Source organism: Pan paniscus, chromosome 6, assembly GCF_029289425.2.
Source record: "Pan paniscus chromosome 6, NHGRI_mPanPan1-v2.0_pri, whole genome shotgun sequence".
NCBI classification, from domain to species: Eukaryota; Metazoa; Chordata; class Mammalia; order Primates; family Hominidae; genus Pan; species Pan paniscus.
The window spans coordinates 49,739,861-49,762,828 of NC_073255.2; the positions used below are offsets into that span (position 1 = coordinate 49,739,861).

At 42.3% G+C, this 22,968-nt stretch overlaps 1 protein-coding gene across 6 annotated transcripts; it reads right to left on the reverse strand.

The window, feature by feature from the left end:
- Positions 1-200: 200 nt before the first annotated feature.
- LOC100974682 (histone H2A.V) lies at positions 201-21,574 on the reverse strand. Of its 6 annotated transcripts, XR_008955791.1 has the most exons (6): positions 21,374-21,503; positions 16,720-16,797; positions 14,352-14,465; positions 8,993-9,122; positions 4,497-8,025; positions 201-3,624 (listed from the first exon to the last, which is right to left on the reverse strand). XR_008955791.1 is itself a non-coding variant. In XM_057302865.1 (5 exons), exons 1-5 carry the CDS (start codon positions 21,374-21,376, stop codon positions 7,964-7,966), a joined length of 387 nt encoding a protein of 128 aa, XP_057158848.1. In that variant the 5' UTR covers positions 21,377-21,574; the 3' UTR covers positions 201-7,963. The 6 variants fall into 6 exon arrangements, 5 of the variants coding, with proteins under 5 accessions (XP_057158848.1, XP_008967103.1, XP_008967114.1 ...); XM_057302865.1 differs by having other exon boundaries at positions 201-8,025; positions 21,374-21,574; XM_008968855.4 differs by lacking the exon at positions 4,497-8,025.
- Positions 21,575-22,968: the final 1,394 nt, after the last annotated feature.

The window sequence follows — 22,968 nt, forward strand, 5'->3', positions numbered from 1 at the left end:
AAAGACAGGATTTCACTCTGTTGCTCAGGCTGGAGTGCAGTTGCATGGTCATAGCTCATTGCAGCCTTGACCTCCCAGGCTCAAGCAATCCTACTCAGCCTCCTAAGTAGCTGGGACTACAGGTGTGCACCACCACACCCAGCCCTTTCTCAGAGTTTCTAAAGCTGAAAGCCATCGTCCAGAAATATTTAGTCCATACCTCTTTTTACACAGAATATATTTAATTCCATCATATAAGCTAGGAACAATGTTAACCAACAGAAAATGTGATCACGAGCTACATACAATAGATCAAATGAAGCACACATCCATGAAAAAATCATGCCAATTAAATATACTCTGCATTTCCATTAATATTAGTATGCTATTCTTTGATTTTTTTTGCTGATAAGCAGTCAAAACATTTAAACTCAAAATTGACAAATCAACTAGCTTGCTTTTTGTCATTTGGAAGACTACCATTATTCAAATTTATTATGTAATACACTCATCCAGATAATGAAACATCTGTGAAAAAAAGTGTGGGAATCACCTCATCTGTGCATAAAATGGCTATTATACATGAATGCAGACGTTTGAAGTTAGAAAGGAATATAACTCAAATAGCAAAAGGTCCTAATTACAGAGTTTACAAATAAGCAGTTTTATTTTCAAAAGTACATAGTAAGTCCAGACTGGGCTATTGCCAAAGAACTAATCTTTAGTCTACTTCAACATGTTACATGGTATTCCTGACTCTACAGACTATCAGCATCTGTGGAGGTTAGCTCCTAAAGGTCCCAAAGAACAGGAAACATGCAGGAATAAAGGACTCCTCATGAAGAGTAGGTGGGAGCGAGTGGGCAGGCCTGTATCTTCTCAGCAAAGTAAGGATTGAGTATAGAGAGCTGTTTGTCTTAACTGGGCTTCCCTGAAGAATCTGAGCCAAACTGGAAGAAACCAGCCTCATTTCCAGTGTTGAGATGTTAGCTGTACAGTGGCTGTACAACTGCAGAGTTTATTTATAGAATTAGAAATAATTTTTTAAAATTTTAAAAGGTTTTATGTAATCATTAACCAGAGATGATATTCACAAATTCTGGTAAAAATTTGACTCTCCAACTATCACCATATCAACAGGAAACAGGGCCATGCCACCAGGGAGGACTGTCTCAGCTGCCATTTAGGGAGTTGACCCCTTTGCTCTCTCGAGACCAGTTCCTGAAAGGAGGGCCTGTTTTGTACAGATGTGGCCATGGAGCTCATGGGGCCCTTGTATCACTTATAAAAATACATATCTTTGGCAGGTGAAACGTTCATTCTGATTTCACTAATTTTCATGTATCCATTTCAAAGGCCTATAACATACATAGTAATTTAGTTTTCTAGGTGCATAATTTGAATCTAGGGTGCTTACAGCTAGGAGACAAGATGAACAGAGCTAATTGTCAGGCACTCCTATTTTAACATGGCTATTTTTTTCTGTTAGTTCACATATTACCAGCAATTAGTATATTTTTTGAAGCTTTTGTGAAACTGCTCTGTGATGCTCTTCCAACTCAGGGATAACGATACATATGGCTGTGTCTGAGATATACATTTTTCTGAAATGTCAAAGGTCTACTTCTCAACATTCTAATGGATTCACACATTACTTATTATTACTACTGATTCTTAATGACCTTGGTACTTCCTGCAGCAGTCTTCTAAGTGACTGGTCTGGGAGTCCCAGTTTTATGTTCTCCATTTTGAGTTTACCCTGCCCATGTTCTCACTGAATCTCTGGTAATAACGGCTTTTAGAAATCTTGACTGAAAAACAAACAGGGCCATGGTGCTTTCAGGTGTTGGAACTCTTTGAGCACCAGGAACTGTGCTAAGTGTCTTACATGTGTTCTCATTCAGAGATCAGAGTGAGGTAGGTACTATCATCTCCACTTTAAGGATGAAGACAGAGGCTTAAAGCAGTGAAGTCACACAGCCAGGGACTGGCCGACAAAGATCTGAACCCAGGTAGATAGGACTCCAGAACTACAATCACCCTTGAAAGAATTACAAAGCCCAACTCTCCACTGCTCTCTACTTGTAACACAAGCCATAAATCTCTACCCTCAGGGGCCTAAAGCCAACAAATTCTGTATGTATTCCTCTATTTGTTTTCTATTGCTGCTGTAACAAATTACCACAAACTTAGTGGCTTTAAACTAAGTTTCTGTAGGTGAGAAGTGTGGCATAGCACAGCAAATTTATATGCTCAGGGTCTCACCAGGCTAAAATCAAGGCATCAGGTAAGGCCAAGCTTCTCATCTGTGCCTCAAGGTGCTCTTCCAAGCTCACTGGAAGGATTCACTTCCTTCTCTTGATTTCCACATGGCCCCTCTATCTTCAAGTCAGCAATAGCACCTTGGGCCTTCCTTTGAATCTGACTCCTGCATCCTCTTCCATTTTTAAGGTTTCATGTAATCACACTGGGTTCCCCCAGGTAATCCAGGATAATATCTCTATTTTAGAAATTTTAGTTACATCTACAAAGTCCCCTTTACCACATAATGTAACACATTCATAGGCATAACACTGGGCAGGGAAGGTGATGGGGACCAAAATTCTGCCTATCACCCCCTCCTGGAACCTCTCTTGTACATCTACAGCACCCAAGGCAAAATGCTGTCTCCCTTAGACAGTTTTGCAGTACTCTGTCCTCTGCCAAGTGTCCAAGCAGTTATAGCAGCTGGACTGGGTCTCACTCAAAATATAAATTAACACCATGTATTTTCACCTTAAGAAATGCTGGTTGGCTGGGCCTGGTGGTTCATGCCAGTAATCCCAGCACTTTGGAAGGCTTAGACGGGCGGATCGCCTGAGGTCAGGAGTTTGAGACCAGTCTGGCCAACATGGTGAAACCCCATGTCTACTAAAAATACAAAAATTAGCTGGGCATGGTGGCGTGCGCCTGTAATCCCAGCTACTTGGGAGGCTGAGGCAGGAGAATCGCTGGAACCTGGGAGGGAGGGTTGCAGTGAGCCAAGATCGTGCCATTGCACTCCAGTCTGGGTGACAAGAATGAGACTCTATTAAAGGGGAAAAAAAAAAAAAAAAAAAAAGCTAAGTTAACTGGTAGAAGATTGTGGAAAGGCCTATTTTTACTGGGGATAGGAATGGGATGATCTTCAACTGTTAAAACATTTCAGGTTACCCCACTCAGGACTCCCTATGAAACAAAACCCGAAAAATGGACACTAACTATAACCCTTTCACTCCCAGGTTCTCACTCTTTCCAGTGCCTGGAGATCCTCAGACTTACTAAGTCTTCACTTAGGATGGTAGTGTGGACCAACACTGCAGCAACACAGTTTATCCAAAAGGTCAAACATAAATAGAATATTTTATACATTCAGAAAATTACTCATATGCAAGGAAAGGTGCTCTGAAATTACTTTAAATCAAAGCTGCTGGGAAGCAGATCAAGAATCTTGCTTAAAATTGAATTCACGTATCTGAGAAGCAAATGTCCTTGTTCAGCACATTCGGGCAGTTCCTTGGTTCAGCTCAGCACACATCCCAGTAGAATCTTGTTCCACTAAATCAGCAAAACCTTGCCGTCACCTAATACAATGGCATCTTCTGATCTAAGAACACCTTCTCTTCTCTAACAAGAAATAACAGGACAAATAGAGAATAAAAACAGCAGGCAAATAAATAAGGGCCATCTCATAGATGAGCTGATAACTGGATAAAATACAAGTAAAATGTTAACTATAGATATAGGTGGTGAGTATAAGAATTCACTGGATAACTACTGGAACTTTTTTGCATGTTTGAAAATTTTCATAATGTCAGAAGCATCGCAATAAATTCAACCATAGGCACCAAAGCAAGTCACATTTCTCATTATCATAAAGAGTCAGATACTCTCCAGGCCATTTGTTACAACTCCCTATATAAATGCAATTCTTCATTCTCAAGACCTTATTTGTGTTGTTTCCCCACTGGACTCTTCCCAAATGCAAACCAGGCCCAGTTCAGGTTCTAACACCTTCTATTTAAAAAAAGAAAAAGAAAAATCCTTCTTCTCTCTGCTTAAGTGCCATTGCACTTCACTGTGTCGTACTATCTAAAATACAGATCTGACAATTTTTTAGGTGTTATACTAGTTAGACTGGGTGTTGTTTTTAATTATAAGAAATACTTTCTACGCCAGGCACAGTGGCTCATGCCTGTAATCCCAGCACTTTGGGAGGCTGAGGCGGGTGGATCACTTGAGGTCAGGAGTTTGAGACCAGCCTGGCCAACATGGTGAAACCCCATCTCTACTACACAAATAAACAAACAAACAAAAAACACACACAGATTAGCTGGGCATGGTGGCGCATGCCTGTAGTCCCAGTTGCCTGGGAGGCTGAGGTTGCAGTGAGCCAAGATTAGGCTATTGGACTCCAGCCTAGGCAACAGAGTGAGATCCTGTCTCAGAAACAAAAACAGAAGAACAAACAAACATTAGCCAGGCATGGTGGCAGGCACCTGTAATCCCAGCTACTCAGGAGGCTGAGGCAGAAGAATCACTTGAACCTGGGAGGTGGGGGTTGCAGTGAGCTGAGATTGTGCCACTGCATGCCAGCCTGGGCGACAGAGCAATACTTTGTCTGAAAAAATAAAAATAAAATAAAACATAAAAAAGCTATCTTTTAGATACGTATTAAGATATTATACATGAAGTGATATGATAGCTGGAACGTGCTTTAAAATAACTCAAGGGGTTGGGTACAAATGAAATGAGACTGATCATAACTGTGAGAGCTAAGCCCAGAGTACATGACCTAGTTGTTCTATTTCTATGTTTTTTGTTAGAAAACAAAGTGAAAATACAACCCTGGAAAGAAATTATGTAGTCAAGTAACTAAACTATCAAAATGAATTAGACATTTGAAGCAATTATCTATAAAACTGCAGTAAAAATTGCCCTGAATCAAGTGATTCAGCCAAAGGAAAGTCTGTTGATTATATTGCACTCCCCCCCCCTTTTTTTTCAAACAATCAGCTTTCTATTGCTACTTTTACTGTAGGCCTGACTCTCAACACAGAAACTTCAAAATGGGTGCCTAGATAATTCAATCAGAATTTGAAATTTCTATTTTATCCTGCCTCGTGAATTAATGAGCACAAGTTCTTTATAGGATTCCAGCTAATAGATGCAGAAGGAATGACAAGATATCACCGGTTGGCAACCTCTAATGGAATCCCAGATGTGGGCAAATATCATTAATGATGGCTAAATCCATCAGGGGAAAAGCTGATAGAGAACTTTTGTAATGAATGGAGTGGGCTGGCAGCATCCAAACCCACTATCAATCTTAATGTTACAAGATGAGAGCCATTATGTGCCATGATGTGATACAACATGGAGCATGTATCACCTATGAATTATTTTTGTGAAAAAGCAAAACAGAACAACAGAAGCCCTCTAGATCTGTCAGTTTATAGAACATATAAGGGACAGAAAAGGTGTACATAATCCCATTAGGATACATTCAGTAAAATCCATTGAGGGACAATTCTATAGGACAAACAACTTAGTTTCTTCAAAAATTAAAAACAGGAAAGTTAAATCTATAGATTATATTAACAAAATGCAGGATCTAGATCTTGCCTGGATCTTGACTCAAATAAACCAACTGTTAAAAAAAACTTATGAGACAATCAGGAAGTTTGAATATTGACTGGTACTTGGCATCAAAAAATGTTTTAGCAGTCTTACACAATGGTATTGTGGTTATGTTCAAAAACGTACCCTATCTTTGGAGTTATATTTGAATGTCTCTGATCACACAGACATGAAAATACTATGCCTGTTAATGGGACTCAAACTGATCCCTGTGGGTTGGGGCAGGGGATAGGTGGGGATGCAGGTAAACAAGACTGACCACAGGACAGCTGTTGGAGGATGGGTACACGGAGCTTCATTCTGCTATTCTTTTTGTGCATTTCTGAAAATTTCCATAATAAAATGTTTTTAAAAATGAGTTTGGATAGTGTTATACTATAAAATATTTTAAAATTTCCTTCTTTAATGAAGACTTACAAGCAGAAAAATATAATTTTCTAAGGGTCAATTAACTAGTACATTAACTCAAGTAACAGTTACTTAGGGCAGGGCATGGTGGCTTATGCCTATAATCCCAGTACTTTGAGAGGCCAAGGTGGGAGGATGGCTTGAGCCAGGAGTTCAATACCAACCTGGGCAACATAGGGAGACTTCTGTCTCTTACATAAATAAAAAAAATTAGCCAGGTATGGTGGCATGTGCCTGTGGTCCCAGCTATTTGCAGGGCTGAGGTAAGAGGATTGCTTGGGCCTGAGAGGTGGAGGCTGCAGTGAGCCAGGATCATGCCACTGCACTTCAACCTGGGCAAAAGAGCAAGAGCCTGTCTCAAAACAAACAAAAAAGTTTCTTAGAAACTGATAAATAAAAATAATTTTTAAAAGATTGTACAAATTACTGTTATTGCATGACTAAGAGACTACTAAAAGCTGGGATTTTATTTTTTTTTTTGAGACAGAGTCGCACTCTGTCACCCAGGCTGGAGTGTAGTGGCGTGATCTTGGCTCACTGCAACCTCTGCCTCCTGGGTTCAAGTGATTTTTTGTGCCCCAGTGCCCCAAGTAGTTGGGAAAAATGTGTGTACCACCATGCCTGGCTAATTTCTGTATTTTTAGTAGAGACTTTTTTTTTTTTGTTTTGAGAGGGAGTCTTGCTCAGTCGCCAAGCTGGAGTGCAGTGGTGCCATCTCGGCTCACTGTGAGCTCCGCCTCCCGGGTTCACGTCATTCTCATGCCTCAGCCTCCTGAGTAGCTGGGACTACAGGCGTGTGCCACCACACCCGGCTAATTTTTTGTATTTTTTAAAATAGAGACGGGGTTTCACCATGTTAGCCAGGATGGTCTCGATTTCCTGACCTCGTGATTCACCCGCCTTGGCCTCCCAAAGTGCTGGGATTACAGGCGTGAGCCACCGCGCCTGGCCGAGACGGCATTTTACCATGTTGGCCAGGCTGGTCTCGAACTCCTGACCTCAAGTGATCCACCAGCCTCGGTCTCCCGAAGTGTTGGGATTACAGGCGTAAACCACAATGCCAGGCCAAAAATTGGGATTTTAAACCAAAAGGAGAAACCTTTGATAAACTGAACATCAATTCCAGGTAAAACTAGGCTCTGGAGTCAGCCAGATCCAGGTTTGAATCCTAGCTCTGTCATTTTCTATCTACCAGTTCAATGTTTTTTGGCACAGCACACAATTTCTGTGACCCTTAGGCTCCACATCTATAATGTGGCAGGAATAACATTTCTTGGTCAGTACAGCACTCAGCAAAGGGCCTGGCACATGGTAAGTGCTTGGTGTAGAATTCAAATAATTCCGCTACCATTTCAGTCATAAATGCATACTTTTCTATAATCTAACATCTCTCAAACTGGGATGTCTCATAATTGATGGCATATCATGATTTAATTGGCAGGTTTTTTCCTTAGTCGTTTGTAAAAAATGGTGCTACAGATCAATAGCATCTAAGAGTCAATATACCATGGTATCAATCATTGTAAAGATATATTCCCAATTTCTGTTCTAAGGTTACTCTGAATAACCAATCTGAGATTTAAAATATTTAAAGTCTGAGCAAAATATTTCTAATACATCATGAACAGAACAGTTTTGAGACAAATTAATTTTGTAAAAAATGGTTTATCAATTCCATTTTTGTATAAAACACACGGGAGAAACCTAGCCAATCAACACACAACTGTCACCACATGAAAAGGTACTTTTATCAAACTTCGAGTCTAAGAACATACAAATGTTTCTTTTATCATGTCTACAGTAATTGTCTATGCTTTTCCATTTAACTGTTGTTAAAAATTCCACATATCCCCATTATTTCTTCTGTCCCAGTTACAGTACAATGACGGGGAGGAAGAGGGTTGGTTAAAGCATCCCTCTAAGCAGTTTTCTGCTGTCCCTTCTTTCCAATCAGAGATTTGTGGATGTGAGGGATCACACCTAGAATGAAATTTAAAAAAGTTATTAAAAACTTTTAAAGTTTTTGCCTCAAGTAAAAAGTTAATTATAGAAAAAATGAAATTTACTTAAGTCCCTTTTCATATTCTGATACTGTTAAACTATCTATACCAATGGCTACACCCCAGGGGTCTGTGAACCCTTTAAAACTGTATGTAAAATTGTGTGACTTTCCGTGCATTTTTTGAGAAGAGTAACCATAGCTTTTTTTTTTTTTTTTTTTTTGAGATGGCCTCACTTTGTCGCCAATGCTGGGGTGCAGTGGTGTAATCTTGGCTCACTGCGACCTCTGTCCTGGGTTCAAGTGATTCTCCTACCTCAGCCTCCTGAGTAGCTGGGACTACAGGTGTGCACCACCACGCCCAGCTAATTTTTGTATTTTTAGTAGAGATGGGGTTTCACCACGTTGGCCAGGCTGGTCTTGAACTCCTGACCTTGGGTGATCCGGGGCCTCTCAGCCTCCCAAAGTGCTGAGATTACAGGTGTGAGCCACCGTGCCCAGCTGTAACCACAGCTTTCATGAGGTTCTTTGAGGGTTATCCAAAGAAGATTAAGAACCACCAACTTACCTCTCACTTTCATTGATCCTGACCCACTTTTCAAGTGTATTTATTTCAACCCTTTCCAGTGTATGTTATGCAACGTCTCCAACTCATTTTTCAAACACAGTTAAAAAAGTATGGGAAATATGTTAAACATCAGGCTTTAAGTATCATATGAAATTTAGACAAAGAACTGGCTAAAATAAAAATAGCATTACATATGGCTAGAAGGTGAAATATTTATTCAGATCATTATGAAAAGCTTAGAATTGTTATAGATTTAGTATTTATGAAATTAAAGTTTATATGCTTTCTAGTTAACCAATCAAATATACTATATCATTGATCTGAACGATATATTAGTCAGAAAGACCAATAGGAATCAAGGCTTAAGTAGTAATACATACCACCCCCAGCTATGGTAGCCTTGATAAGAGAATCCAACTCTTCATCACCACGGATTGCAAGCTGCAAGTGACGCGGAGTGATACGCTTTACTTTGAGATCCTTAGAAGCATTACCTGCCAGCTCCAGCACCTACAAAGCATCCATGATTAGCATATCAAATGAAGGACCTAGGATCCCAAATGAAGGATCACTTAGCATTTGTACATACAAAATGCACACACAATACATAAACTGATAATATATTTTTCTTTCTTGTATTTCTATAATGCTTTTATAAAGCTCTAATTCATTTAACTTCATTTATATTCATTCTCTGCAACAGAGACACAAACTTGAGCAAAAACCCACTTCTATACAGAAATAAGGGTAAGGACAGGAGATATTATCCCTTAGCCAAGATGCCAGATGTGAACATTTAGAAAAGTCATTTTTTTTTTTTTGAGACAAGGTCTCACTCCATTGCCTAGGCTGGAGTGCAGTGGTGTGATCTTGGCTCACTGCAGCCTTGACCTCCCAAGTGCAGGGTTATTCTCCTGCCCTAGCGTCCTGAGCTGCTGTGACCACAGGTGAGCGCCACCAAACCCGGCTACTTTTTTGTATTTTTGTTTTTTGTAGACACAAGGTTTCCCCACGTTGCCCAGGCTGGTCTCAGACTCCTGTGCTGAAATGATCTGCCCACCTGGGCCTCCCAAAGTGCTGAGATTGATTACAAGTGTGAGCCACCACGCCCAGTCAAAGTCATATATTTTAATATATACTTGTAGTCCATTTTTGTACAACCCTTAATAGCTGAAATGTATTTCTTAATGCTTTTAGAAGTTTTCAAATGTATTTTTAAAATTTTTTAAAAATAAAAGAGATGGGACCTCACTATGTTGCCAGGGCTGGTGTCAAACCCTTGGCCTCAAGTGATCTTCCTACTTCAGCCTCTCAAAGTGCTGGGATTACAGGTGTACTGGGCCATCGCACTCAGCCTAAAATATAATTTAAAATAATTTCTTTTTTTTGAGATGGAGTCTTGCTGTGTTGCCCAGGCTGGAGTGCAACGGTGTGATCTCAGCTCACTGCAACCACCGCCTCCCGGGTTCAAACTATTCTCCTGCCTCAGCCTCCCGAGTAGCTGGGATTACAGGCGCCTGCCACCATGCCTGAGTAAGTTTTGTATTTTTAGTAGAGATGGGGTTTCGGCTGGGCGCGGTGGCTCACGCCTGTAATCCCAGCAATTTGGGAGGCCGAGAGGGGTGGATCATGAGGTCAGGAGATCGAGACCATCCTGGCTAACACGGTGAAACCCTGTCTCTACTAAAAATACAAAAAATTAGCTGGGTGTGGTGGCAGGCACCTGTAGTCCCAGCTACTCGGGAGGGTGAGGCAGGAGAATGGCGTGAACCCAGGAAGCGGAGCTTGCAGTGAGCCGAGATGGCGCCACTGCACTCCAGCCTGGACGACAGAGCGAGACTCTGTCTCGAAAAGAAAAACAAAAACAAAAACAAAAAACAAAACAACAAAAAAAACAGACACAGGGTTTCACCATATTGGCCAGGCTGGTCTCAAACTCCTGACCTTGACTCCGTCTCAAAAAAAAAATAAAAAAAAATAAAAATTAAAAAATCAAACTCCTGACCTTGTGATCTGCCCGCCTTGGCCTCCCAAAGTGTTGGGATTACAGACGTGAACCACTACGCCAGGCCACCTCCTCATTTTAAATAGAGCAGTGTTGGGTATACAGGAGAATCAACTGCTGAACTTTAAAAATACAAAAATCAGCCAGGTGTGGTGGCACACGCCTGTAATCCCAGCTACTTGGGAGGCTGAGGCAGGAGAATCGGTTGAACCCAGGAGGTGGAGGTTGCAGTGAGCCGAGATTGAGCCACTGAACTCCAGCCTGGGCGACAGAGCAAGACTCTCAAAAAAAAAAAAAAAGTTGACTGCACCCACACGTATTCATTGTCCAATCTTAACCTAAATTGTTTTTTTTTTTGTTTTTGAGACATGGTCTCACTGTCATGCAGGCTGGAGTGCAGTGGTGCAATCATGGCTCACTGCAACCTCAACCTCCTGGGTCAGGTAATCCTCCCACCTCACCCTCTCCAGTAGCTGGGACTACAGGTGCACACTATCACATGTGGTCAATTTTTTGTATTTTTTTGTAGAGACAGGGTTTTGCCATGTTGTCCAGGCTGGTCTGAAAGTCCTGGACTCAAATGATCTGCCCACATTGACCTCCCAAAGTGCTGAGATTACACGCATGAGCCACTGTGTTAACTTTAAAAATTTTAACCAAAGTTTCCAAAGATTAAAAAAAAAGGGGGGGGCGCTTAGATAGATGGGGCTTGAACCTTGTGAACCAGAATGTTCAATGTAAGCCACCACACCCAGCCAAAGTCATATATTTTAATATATCTATGTGGTCTATTTCTGCAGAACCTTTAATAGCTGAAATTTCTTTTTTTTTCTTTTTTTTAAGACGGAGTCTCGTTCTGTCGCCAGGCTGGAGTGCAGCGGCGCGATCTCGGCTCGCTGCAACCTCTGCCTTCTGGGTTCAAGCAATTCTCCTGCCTCAGCCTCCTGAGTAGCTGGGACTATACACAGACACACGCCACCATGCCCAGCTAATTTTTGTATCTTTAGTAGAGACAGGGTTTCACTATGTTGGCCAGAATGGTCTCGATCTCTTGACCTCGTGATCTGCCCACCTCAGCCTCCCAAAGTGCTGGGATTACAGGCGTAAGCCACCGTGCCCAGCCGTGAAATTTATTTCTTAATGCTTATAGAAAAGTTTTAAAATGTATTTTAATTAAAATTTAAAAAATTTTAAAAATAAAAGAGGCCAGGTGGCCTCTTTTAATAAAAGGTGGCTCATGTCTGTAATCCCAGCACTTTGGGAGGCTCGGGCGGACAGATCATTTGAGGTCAGGAGTTCGAGATCAGCCTGGCCAACATGGCAAAACCTTGTCTCTACAAGAAAATAACAAAAATTAGCCAGGTGTGGTGATGCACACCGGTAGCCCCAGCTACTCCGGAGGCTGAGGTGGGAGAATTACTGGAACCCAGAAGGCAGAGGTTGCAATGAGCAGAGATCATGTCACTGCCTTCCAGCCTGGGAGACAGAGAGAGATCCTGTCTCAAAACAAACACACAAGAAAAACCCCAAAAACAAAACACCCCTTGATCATGACACAGAGAAGCTGAAACTATCCATAACATCCATAATTCGATGTTAAATCCCCAGTGGGACACAGATGACTTGGTGAGACTAATGAAATAAATGACAGCAATGATAACTGACATACAGATTAAAAGCTAAATTCCTCAGCCTAGCTCCCAATCATATCTCCCCAAGTAAGACCCTTCTGTTTCCACCAGAATGAATGCGTCTGCACTTGACCTACTTGTGACTCAAATTACTTCCCCAGTCTGGAATGTAGCTGAAGTTTTATGACTTCCCAACGGATTTTTTTAAAGGAGGAATAGGGATGGGGAAAGTGGTGGTCTGTGACCCAAGAACTCTTGCCCAATTAACTTGTCTTCCTGAAATTTCAAACTGAGTAATATACAGCAATTTTGTATGTATAACCCTGCAGAGAACCAGGACAGACTGAGTCTTTTACTTCTATTATCATATTTGTGATTTTTATATATCATCACACTGGCCAAACTTTACATCATCCCAAATCTTCATAAACTACAACATTATGCTCTAACTTCACAAATACTGTCTACTGATTACATACATACTTCAAATTTCACTGGGGTATGGTGGCTTATGTCTGTAATCCCAGCAACTTGGGAGGACCACTTGAGGCTAGGAGTTAGAAACCAGCCTGGGCAACATAGGGAGCCCTGTCTCCACAAAAAAATAAAAAATAGGCTGGGCGTGGTGGCTCACGCCTGTAATCCCAGCACTTTGGGAGGCGGAGGTGGGTGGCTCACGAGGTCAGGAGATCGAGACCATCCTGGCTACCACGGTGAAACCCCGTCTCTACTAAAAATACAAAAAAAAAAAATTAGCCGGGCGTGGTGGCGGGTGCCTGTAGTCCCAGCTACTCGGGAGGCTGAGGCGGGAGAATGGCGTGAATCCGGGAGACGGAGGTTGCAGTGAGCCGAGACTGCACCACTGCACTCCAGCCTGGGTGACAGAGCGAGCCTCTGTCTCAAAAAAAAATAAAATAAAATAAAAATAAAAAATTAGCACCCAGCGCAGTGGCTCACACCTGTAGTCCCAGCACTTTGGGAGGCTGAGGCAAGTGGATCACCTGAGGTCAGGAATTTGAGACTGACCTGGCCAACATGGTGAAACCCAGTCTCCTCTAAAAATACAAAAATTAGCCGGGTGTAGTGGCGGGTGCCTGTAATCCCAGTTACTGGGGAGGCTGAGGCAGGAGAATCGCTTGAACCCAAGAAGTGGAGGTTGCAGTGAGCCAAGATTGTGCCACTGCACTCCACCTGGGGTACAGAGCAAGACCCTGTCTCAAAATAAATAAATAAATAAATAAATAAATAATTAGCCAGGTGTGGTGGCACACACCTGAAGTCACAGCTACTAGGGAGGCTGAGGCAGGAGGATCCCTTGAACCCAGGAGGTTTGAGGTTGGAGTGAGCTATGATCATGCCACTATACTCCAGCCTAGGTGACAGAGTGAGACCCAGTCTCAAAATAAAAAAATAAAAATAAAAGATAAGAGATTGCTGGCCCTTGCTTAACTTTTTAAAATTTTTTTACTTTGAGATAGGGTCTTGCTCTGTCACCCAGCCTAGTCTGGAACTCCAGGACTCAAGTGTACAATCTACCCACCTCAGCCTCCCAAAGTGTTGGCATTACAGGCGTGAATCACTGTGCCCAGCCCCTTGCTTAGCTTTAAAAACAAGTACACCAAGGTTCTTTTACATTGGCATTGGGTAATAGCTGACAAGATGCATCTCAAACTGCTATTAAAGAAACCAATGAGGCCGGACGTGGTGGCTCAAGCCTGTAATCTCAGCACTTTGGGAGGCTGAGGCAGGTAGATCACCTGAGGTCAGGAGTTTGAGACCAGTGTGGCCAACATGGTGAAACTCCGTCTCTACTAAAAATACAAAAATTAGCTGGGCACAGTGGTGCACACCTGTAGTCCCAGCTACTTGGGAGGCTGAGGTGGGAGAATCGCTTGAATCCGGGAGGCAGAGGTTGCAGTGAGCCGAGACTGGCCATTGCACTCCAGCCTGGGAAACAAGAGTGAAACTCTGTCTCCAAACAAACAAACAAAAAAGCCCCAGTGAGCATAATATGTCTTTTTTCAAATATATTCCATGGGTTTCTGTCACTGAGACTAGTGCACCTTCTGGATGGCCATATACAACAGACATTCCTGTACAAACCTCTGCAGTGAGATACTCCAGAATCGCAGCACTGTACACGGCAGCAGTGGCACCCACCCTTCCATGGCTTGTGGTGCGAGTCTTCAAGTGTCTGTGGATGCGGCCCACAGGAAACTAAAAGAGAGATGTCTTAGTGGGAAGCACTGCAGAGTCTTAACATTGCACTGACTGTAATCAAAGGCTGAACAATGTGAGTAAGCATGAAATAATAAAAAACTTGATCACACATATCAGAAGCCAAACCTATTACGCATCAATAGTTCCCAGGGCCTGTATCTGTGTTCTGGTAATCTGTCCAAAATCTTTAACCTCTGCATAATATGGAAAATATCACTCTAAAATGAAAAAAAACCATGCTGGGCTGTCATCAACTGTACGTTCAACATGACCCATGGATCAAATTCCTATCTAGTTAATTTCTTCACATAATAGCCACATGCACCTTTGAACCTCCAATACCTTCCTCAGATCTTAAATGTTCTTTCTTCAGTTTCAAGAGGTGATCTGATAGTTAAGAAAAATCAATACTATTATCTCATTGTGGTTCTTTCTACTTTCTGAAAAAGAGGGTATTTTTCTCATTTCAAAGTATCCTGATCCCACTTGTCTGTGCCCTTTATTATTTTTTTTATTGAGACAGAGTCTCACTCTGTCACCCAGGCTGGAGTGCAGTGGCGCCATCTTGGCTCACTGCAACCTCCGCCTCCCGGGTTCAGGCGATTCTCCTGCCTCAGCCTCCTGAGTAGGTGGGATTATAGGCGCGCCAGGACGCCTGGCTGTTTTGTATTTTTAGTAGAGACAGGGTTTTGCGTGATCTGTCCACCTTAGCCTCCCAAAGTGCTGGGATTACAGGCATGAGCCACTGTGCCCCGCCAGTCTGTGCCTTTCTTACAGGCCTCCCTCAACCCTTCACTGCTCCATTATTTCAACAGCTACAATTACTTCCTTTCCGCTGGTTCCTTTCCTTCTACAGACTTTACTGAAAACTTCACAATCTATGAAAACTGCTTCCAGTTATAGTCTAGACAGTCTCTTTCCAAAGACTGAATTGAAAAAACAAATCCTGAAACCCTTACTTTCTTGTCACCCATTTTTCCTAACCCTAACTTGACCTTTGAAGGCCAGCAGTGACATTTTACTTCCTTAATAAAAACAAGCAATCTTTTTTTTGCATTTATACTTCATCTCTAAGTGACCAAAAGCTTCTTAAGGGCAAGATTTATGTCTTCTTTTCCTTTGTATCCTTAGTAACCAGTATGTTGTCTGGCATACAGTAGGCCCTCAAAAACATTTCATCTTAGACTTCAGAGTTCTCATACCAAGTCTGACTACTCCTCAGCTTTTTCTTAAAGTTTTTGAGGGGTCCACCAACGTCCCTGTGCTCCTTTCTCATTCTCTTAGGTTAGGAAACTCATCCATAACATAAACTATCCATTTTACATAAATGATCTCAAATTCCTAATTCTATCACCTCTATTAGAAAGCTGAACTCATGTTTCCAACTTCTGGACATTTTCACATGGATGTTTTAGTGAACTTCAAAATGATTCCATTTAAATTTACTCATAACTTGCCCCTACTACAAACTCCTCTGTTCCTTAGGTTCTAAGCCTTAGAGAAACATGTGACTTTCTCTCAACCTTATACTGCTTCACCTATTTTCTGCACACACATGCTTTCTACTCCTTCCCATTCAAGTATGTTACTTTATTCCTAAACCACTGCAATAACCTCCATTGGCCTTCCATTTTCTACTTCAAATTAAGTATGCCTTAAAATAAATTCTAATTGGGAATATACATGGAGACCTAAAATACAGAATGTGCATATCAGTGTAAGTTCCCATCCCCCTTCTTTCGGTATCATCTGGATAATGTTGTCCTCTGGCTCAAACTCTCAATGGCTTACCACTGCCAAGAGGATAACAGTTTATAGCTTAGCCTTCCTGATTAAAAGGGTTTCTCAGCCAGGCGCGGTGGCTCATGCCTGTAATTCCAGCCCTCTGGGAGGCTGAGGCAGGCGGATCACGAGGTCAAGAGATTGAGACCATCTTGGCCAACATGGTGAAACCCCGTCTCTACTAAAAATACAAAAACTAGCTGGGTATGGTGGCGCACGCCTGCAGTCCCAGCTATGTGGGAGCCTGAGGCAGGAGAATCGCTTGAATCCAGGAGGCAGAGGTTGCAGTGAGCCGAGATTGCACCACTGCACTCCAGCCTGACGACAGAGTGAGACTCTGTCTCAAAAAAAAAAAAAAAAAAAAAAAAAGTCTGTAGTATACAAGTAGATTTTTGTAATTGATGAAGCATAGGTCATAAATTACAACAGTAAAGAAAATAATAATGTAATGGCAGCATGGATTCATTACCTGTAGCCCAGCTCTCTGTGAGCGAGATACTGCCTTAGCCTTGGCCTTCCCACTGTCCTTTCCAGCTTTGCCTCCAGCCTAAATGCAAAAAAAAATTTTTTGAATGAAAAGAGTTGAAAATACTACTTCAAAAATATTCTGGAAACAGAATTTTTTCTAGTTTTACTTTAGGTAGTTAACAATATGTAGGTGATCCCCTTCCTCATTTGTAAATATACATGGGATTCTATCACCTTTTATAATTTCTATCAAAGAAATCAAACCTTAAACACTTATTTAAAATATTTTTCTTTTTTCTTGAGACGGAGTCTAGCTCTGTTGCCCAGGCTGGAGTGCAGTGGTACGATCTTGGCTCACTGCAAATTCCACCTCCCGGGCTCAAGCGATTCTCCTGCCTCAGCCTCCTGAGTAGCTGAGATTACAGGCGCACACCACCACACACGGCTAATTTTTGTATTTTTAGTAGAGGTGGGTTTCACTATGTTGGCCAAGCTGGTCTTGAACTCCTGACCTCAAGTGATCCGCCCGCCTAGGCCTCCCAAAGTGCTGGGATTACAGGCATAAGCCACAGTGCCAGGCTGAAAAATATGAGATTTTTAAAAACAAACATATTTATTAATTTCCAGATTAAAGAATCTTGCAAGTCAATATAACTTTTATGCATACATGAAATATTTCACAATTGTTATCAATGTCAATGTAACATATATTACTTCCACAGAAATATTTAGAACTTAGCTCTCAGAAAAATAAAGCATGTTCCAAGAAAAAAAAAACCCTCAAAAAATTAAACACAGAATTGTCATACAGTCTAGCAATTCCACTTCTAGGTATACACCTAAAAATTGAAAGCAAGGATTCAAACAAACACATGTACACCCATGTTCACAGAAGCATTATTCAGAATAGCCAAAAGGTAGAAACAATCTTGAGTGTCCAATGATGAACAAAATGATATACATATAATGGAATAGTATTCAGCTTCAAAAAGGAAATTCTGACACAAGCTACAACATGAATGGGCCTTGAGGACATTATGCTAAGGAAAATAAGCCAGTTACAAAAAAGACAAATACTGTATGATTCTACTTATGAGGTCCCTAAAATAGTAAAGTTCATGGTCAGAAAGCAGATTTGTGGTTGCCAGGGGTAGCTGCCTCCTGGGTTCAAGTGATTCTCCTGCCTCAGCCTCCTAAGTAGCTGGTAGTATAGGTGCGCGCCACCATGCCCTAATTTTTGTATTTTTAGTACCAACAAGGTTTCTGCATGTTGGCCAGGCTGGTCTTGAACTCCTGACCTCAAGTGATCTGCCTGCCTCATCCTCCCAAAGTACTGGGATTACAGGCGTGAGCCACTGCGCCTGGCCGAGTTATTGTTGAATGAGTAGAGTTTCCACTTGGGAAGATGAAAAAGTTCTAGAGGCAGAAGGCAGTGATGGTTGCACACTATAAATGTACTTAATGCCACTGAACTGTACGCTTAAAAAAAACCTATTTCTGCATGAAAAAGGCAAAGTATGTGCCAATGTAATGAGCTTTTAAGTAAATATGGGGTATTATAGAGTATATGTGTACACATGTATTTCTAGTAGGTGACACAATAAATTAGAAATGTTATTTGCCTCTAGGGAGGAAATACTAAGGGTCTGACTTAAGAAAACTAATTTTCTCTCATATATTTTGCTCTTACCATTTAAACAGATTATTTCTTTACTGTTAAAAAAAAGAAATCAGTTTACAAGATTGGCTGTTTGAGGGGCTATTCTTTCAAAATAGATGGTAAGCTTTGAAATGGCATATCCCCTTTGTAGCTAACCCTTTCCTTAAAAATTTTTTAAAGCTAAAAATTACCCCTGTATACTTCCTCTAATTGCACGTCTAAGTGGATTAAGTGCGTGTCACCCAAGATAATATGGAAGAAAAACAGTAAAACCCTGGCAGGTATCAGAAACAGGAAAAATAAAAATCTAAGAACTAATTCATATTCACTCTCTTATATTAGGTAATTCAACAAGAGACTGATTTAAGTTTACCAGTAAGAACTGAGACGCTATTTCTACCAGAATGCCTCATATTTTAATAATTTTTGACTATGTTGTTATATAAGAAAAATACAATTTTTGGATTTTTGAGGTCAGCTCCACTAACAAGACAGTCTTACTTCTCAAATAAAAAACCCTTGTTATCTCCATTTGCCCTAATATATAACACTTAAAAACCTCTCAACTGGCATCTAAAATTATAATCACTGTCTTCCTATGACTGGATTGGAAAAAAGAAGTAGTCACTAATGAAAAGCCAACAACTACAAAATTCCCCAGGCTCCCCAGGTCATATAATAACTACTCTGCTTAAGCAATTTTATCCTCACTGTTACAGATATGTCATATTTGGTGTTCTATTTGCTTTTTAAGGAAGTAGACATACAGTCAGGTTTTAAAAGCCTCAATCCATTAAATGACTATTTCCAACATTTAGAGACTCCTGATACATTTCTCATACTTAACAAGAGAAAACTTTTATGGTATCAAACTTATCTGAATATAAAACTATACAATAAATGGATAATTACTTTCTTTCCGATATCCCCTCAAACTGTATATATAGCCTCCCTACTTTGAACATTCATTTTAATATAATTGGTGCTTGAGAACCCAAATCTAAATTTTTTAATTCCAAGAACTGACTTCGTATTAACCTGAGTTAAGGTTGTTGGTTTTAAAAAATTACACACACACACACACACACACACACACACACACACACACAGAGAGAGAGAGAGAGGAGGAAGTAGGAGTTCGTTCATTTTACTTGGATAAACTTGCAAACTGGATACTAAGACACTTTCATGTCAGTTTTAACAGACATCTGCTTACTTCCTCTCAGGTTTAAAATCTATCAAGAACGACAACTCAATGTCTCCTGCATTTTTAGCTTATGTTAATACTTATGTATTTTTAGCTACTGGTAAGTGGATATAAAACATATAGCGTATCACTAGAGACTGAAAAATATCTGAAAAACTAGAATTGGCTGTGCGCGGTGGCTCACGCCTGTAATCCCAGCACTTTGTCAGGCCGAGGCGGGCGGATCACAAGGTCAAGAGATCGAGACCATCCTGGCCAACATGGTGAAACCCAATCTCTACTAAAAATACAAAAAATTAGCAGGGCGTGGTGGCGCACGCCTGTAGCTATTCGGGAGACTGAGGCAGGAGCATCGCTTGAACCCGGGAGGCGGAGGTTGCAGCGAGCGAAGATCGCCCATCGCACTCCAGCCTGGCAACAGAGTGAGACTCCATCTCAAAAAAAAAACCCACAAAAAACAAACAACAAAAAACCAAAAAAAAAAAAAAAACCACAAAAAACTAGAATCATGAAAATCATCTGTTTGAGCAAATCCTTTTACAGATTAGATGTACGCTGTACCCCAGTTTGTTAAAGTACTATAAAGTACTTTACAATAACAATAAACTATACGTGAGACATTGGAAGCAATTATCCCTAAAGTCTATTCCAGCTCTAAGATTTGGGTTTTTTACAATAACAATAAACTATACGTTAGACGTTGGAAGCAATTATCCCTAAAGTCTATTCCAGCTCTAAGATTTGGGTATTTTACAATAACCAAACATTGTCCTCTTGACTGGCCAATCTGTTTACAGTTAGGTGTTATGTCTATTCAATACCATATCTGTCACATCAAGCACAAGACAAATCATCTAATACTATCTGCAGTATGATAAATGACAGCTTGGTGCTAACTTTTAAGCAGGTAGCTCCCGCTGAAGTAACCTTTCAACAGAATGCTTAAAGCACGAATACCGGCAAAAATAAGATTCCATAACAGTCTTATTATTTTTACACAATCTTTGATGCAACTCAGAGCGTATCCTTTAGCACCTTCTCTTTTCCCTCAACTTTAAGATGGGGCTGAAGTTCTATTCACTTTCATTTTTTTAAAGCCACACTCTTCTTATCTAGATCTGAATTTCAGAATGAAAAGATGAATACTTTAAGACTGAAAATCCATAGCAAGGGCAAAGGAAAGTACTGTTGTATAATGAAAACCGCAAACTGCAAGGGGCTCAGAAGATAACGGGCGTTCATTTCTAACCTGTGCAATCACCTAGAACAAATCGTGTGGTTCTGGTCTATAAAACCATTCTTTGTCGCTCAAAAGACCACAAATACAAGCACCCTTTCGCAGAAACCCTCAAACTGACTGCCAGGGAGATTACGTAACCAAACATCGCCAAAGACTTATCTAACTTGTACAGCGGCAGCCTGTTTGACCTCATTCATACAGAGAAGCGATCACATTAAGATCCAGCACTTGTTTCTACATTTCCAAGCCGGATTCTGCCGTCCTCCTCCTTCTAAGACGGGCGGTGCAGCGTCACAAGCGTCGGGACAGATCTGTCCGGCTCGGAACAGACTTCGCGCTCTACCCGGCCAGGCCCAGCTCTCACCCGGGGACCCGTGTCGGGCTCCGCAGCTGGGACATGGCGCCCCCCGGCGGGCGGCGAGGGGCTCGGCCGGACGAAGCCCAGACACCCGCAAACTCCCGACTCCACAGGTAGCGGCGCGGACGCCAGGGCCTCCGCGCTCTGCTCCCCTAGGCCCCGTGCCCCCGGCCCACCCGACCGCCCTTACCATGTTCTCGGCGCCGACTCCGCCTCCGCTCGGCCGCGCGCCCTCCCGCTGCCGACCCGCGCCGCCGCCGCCGCTCTCGCAGCACCGACCGCCGCCGCCGGAGCCGGACAATACCCCGTGCCCGCCTCGCGCTGCTGTGGCCAATGCCCGCTTGTCTTGCTGGTTCGAACCCCAGCGGCTGTTCAATCGCGCGCCTCCTTCTAGCCAGACCCCGCCCCCCCGGCACCGCCTTCCTAACGGCTGTTTGTTTTTGCACACGGCACGCGGAGGCGGGCCTCCAGCCCCAATAGTGACGCGCTCTCTGCCTTTCACCAGGCGCCCAAGCCTGACGAACAGAAAGGCAAACCAATGAGATTGGACGCCTCGCAGACGAAAGCCAATAAAAATATCGCCCGCGAGCAAGGGAGGCGGGCCACTGGGAAGGACAGCAAAATTAGCTAATAAGGTGAAGCGATTGCAGGCGCTGTGGCTTTCCCGCCCATTCGCGGCGTTGGTTTTCCCGCTTATGAGACTTGTTTGGGGAGGTAAAGAGTGTTGGACGTGCTTCTCCTGGTGGGTTTTCACAGACTGTGAGGATTTATTCGTCTTAGAACGTGTGGATCAGGAGGGCGCTGGGTTTCAAGGTTAGGCAGGCCTCATGCTCAGCCGTATTCTGGCGGACTGACTACTCTGACGTCCTCTCAGCGCGGACCCTGACAAGGTCCGCGGCAGGCTGAGGCGGGAGAATCGCTTGAACCCCGGAGGCGGAGGTTGCAGTGAGCCGAGATCGCGCCACTGCACTCCAGCTGGGCGACGCATCGTCTCAAAACAAACAAACAAAAACAAAAGCTATCAATTGGCTACATATTGTTATTTGTATGACAAATTCTTTTTCCTTTTTTAGAGATGGAGTCCTGGGACTACAGGCGCGCGCCCCAATGCCCAGCTAACTTTTGTATTTTTAATAGAGACGGGGTTTCTCCGTGTTGGTCAGGCTGGTCTCGAACTCCTGACCTCAGGTGATCTGCCCGCCTTTGCCTCCCAAAGTACTGGGATTACAGGCGTGAGCCACCGCGCCCGGCATGTATTACAAATTCTAAGAACACGAAGATAATGGGGCCGGCTTGGTGGCGCGAACCTGTAGCCTCACCTACTGTCAAGACTGAGACAGGAGGATCTCTTGAGCCCAGGAGGTCGAGGCTGCAGTGAGTCATGATCGCACCACTGCACGCCAGCTTGGGAGACAGAATATACCCTGTCTAAAAAATAATAATAATAAAAAAAGGTAATGGATGAGGCCGATAGTCAGGAATGAAATGACTTTAAACAATTGGGTATGCATGGGATTGGGTATGTGTGTATGTGGGGGCAGAGGGTGGGCATAACCGAAGTCCCATACTCATGTCCCTCTAGGCCTAATGCATTTTGCAGACCTCACAGAGCTCAGACTGTTGTGAGCCGTTTTTCTTTTCTCAACCTCTTCAGTGTGTTTATTTTGCTTACATCATTAGGTTAAAATTTGGAGGATAACTCCCAGCTAGAAAGGAAGAAAAGCTCTAAAGTGGAATCGCCTTCCCCCGGAAGCTGTTGTAAAAATTAAAGGATGTATGTGAGTG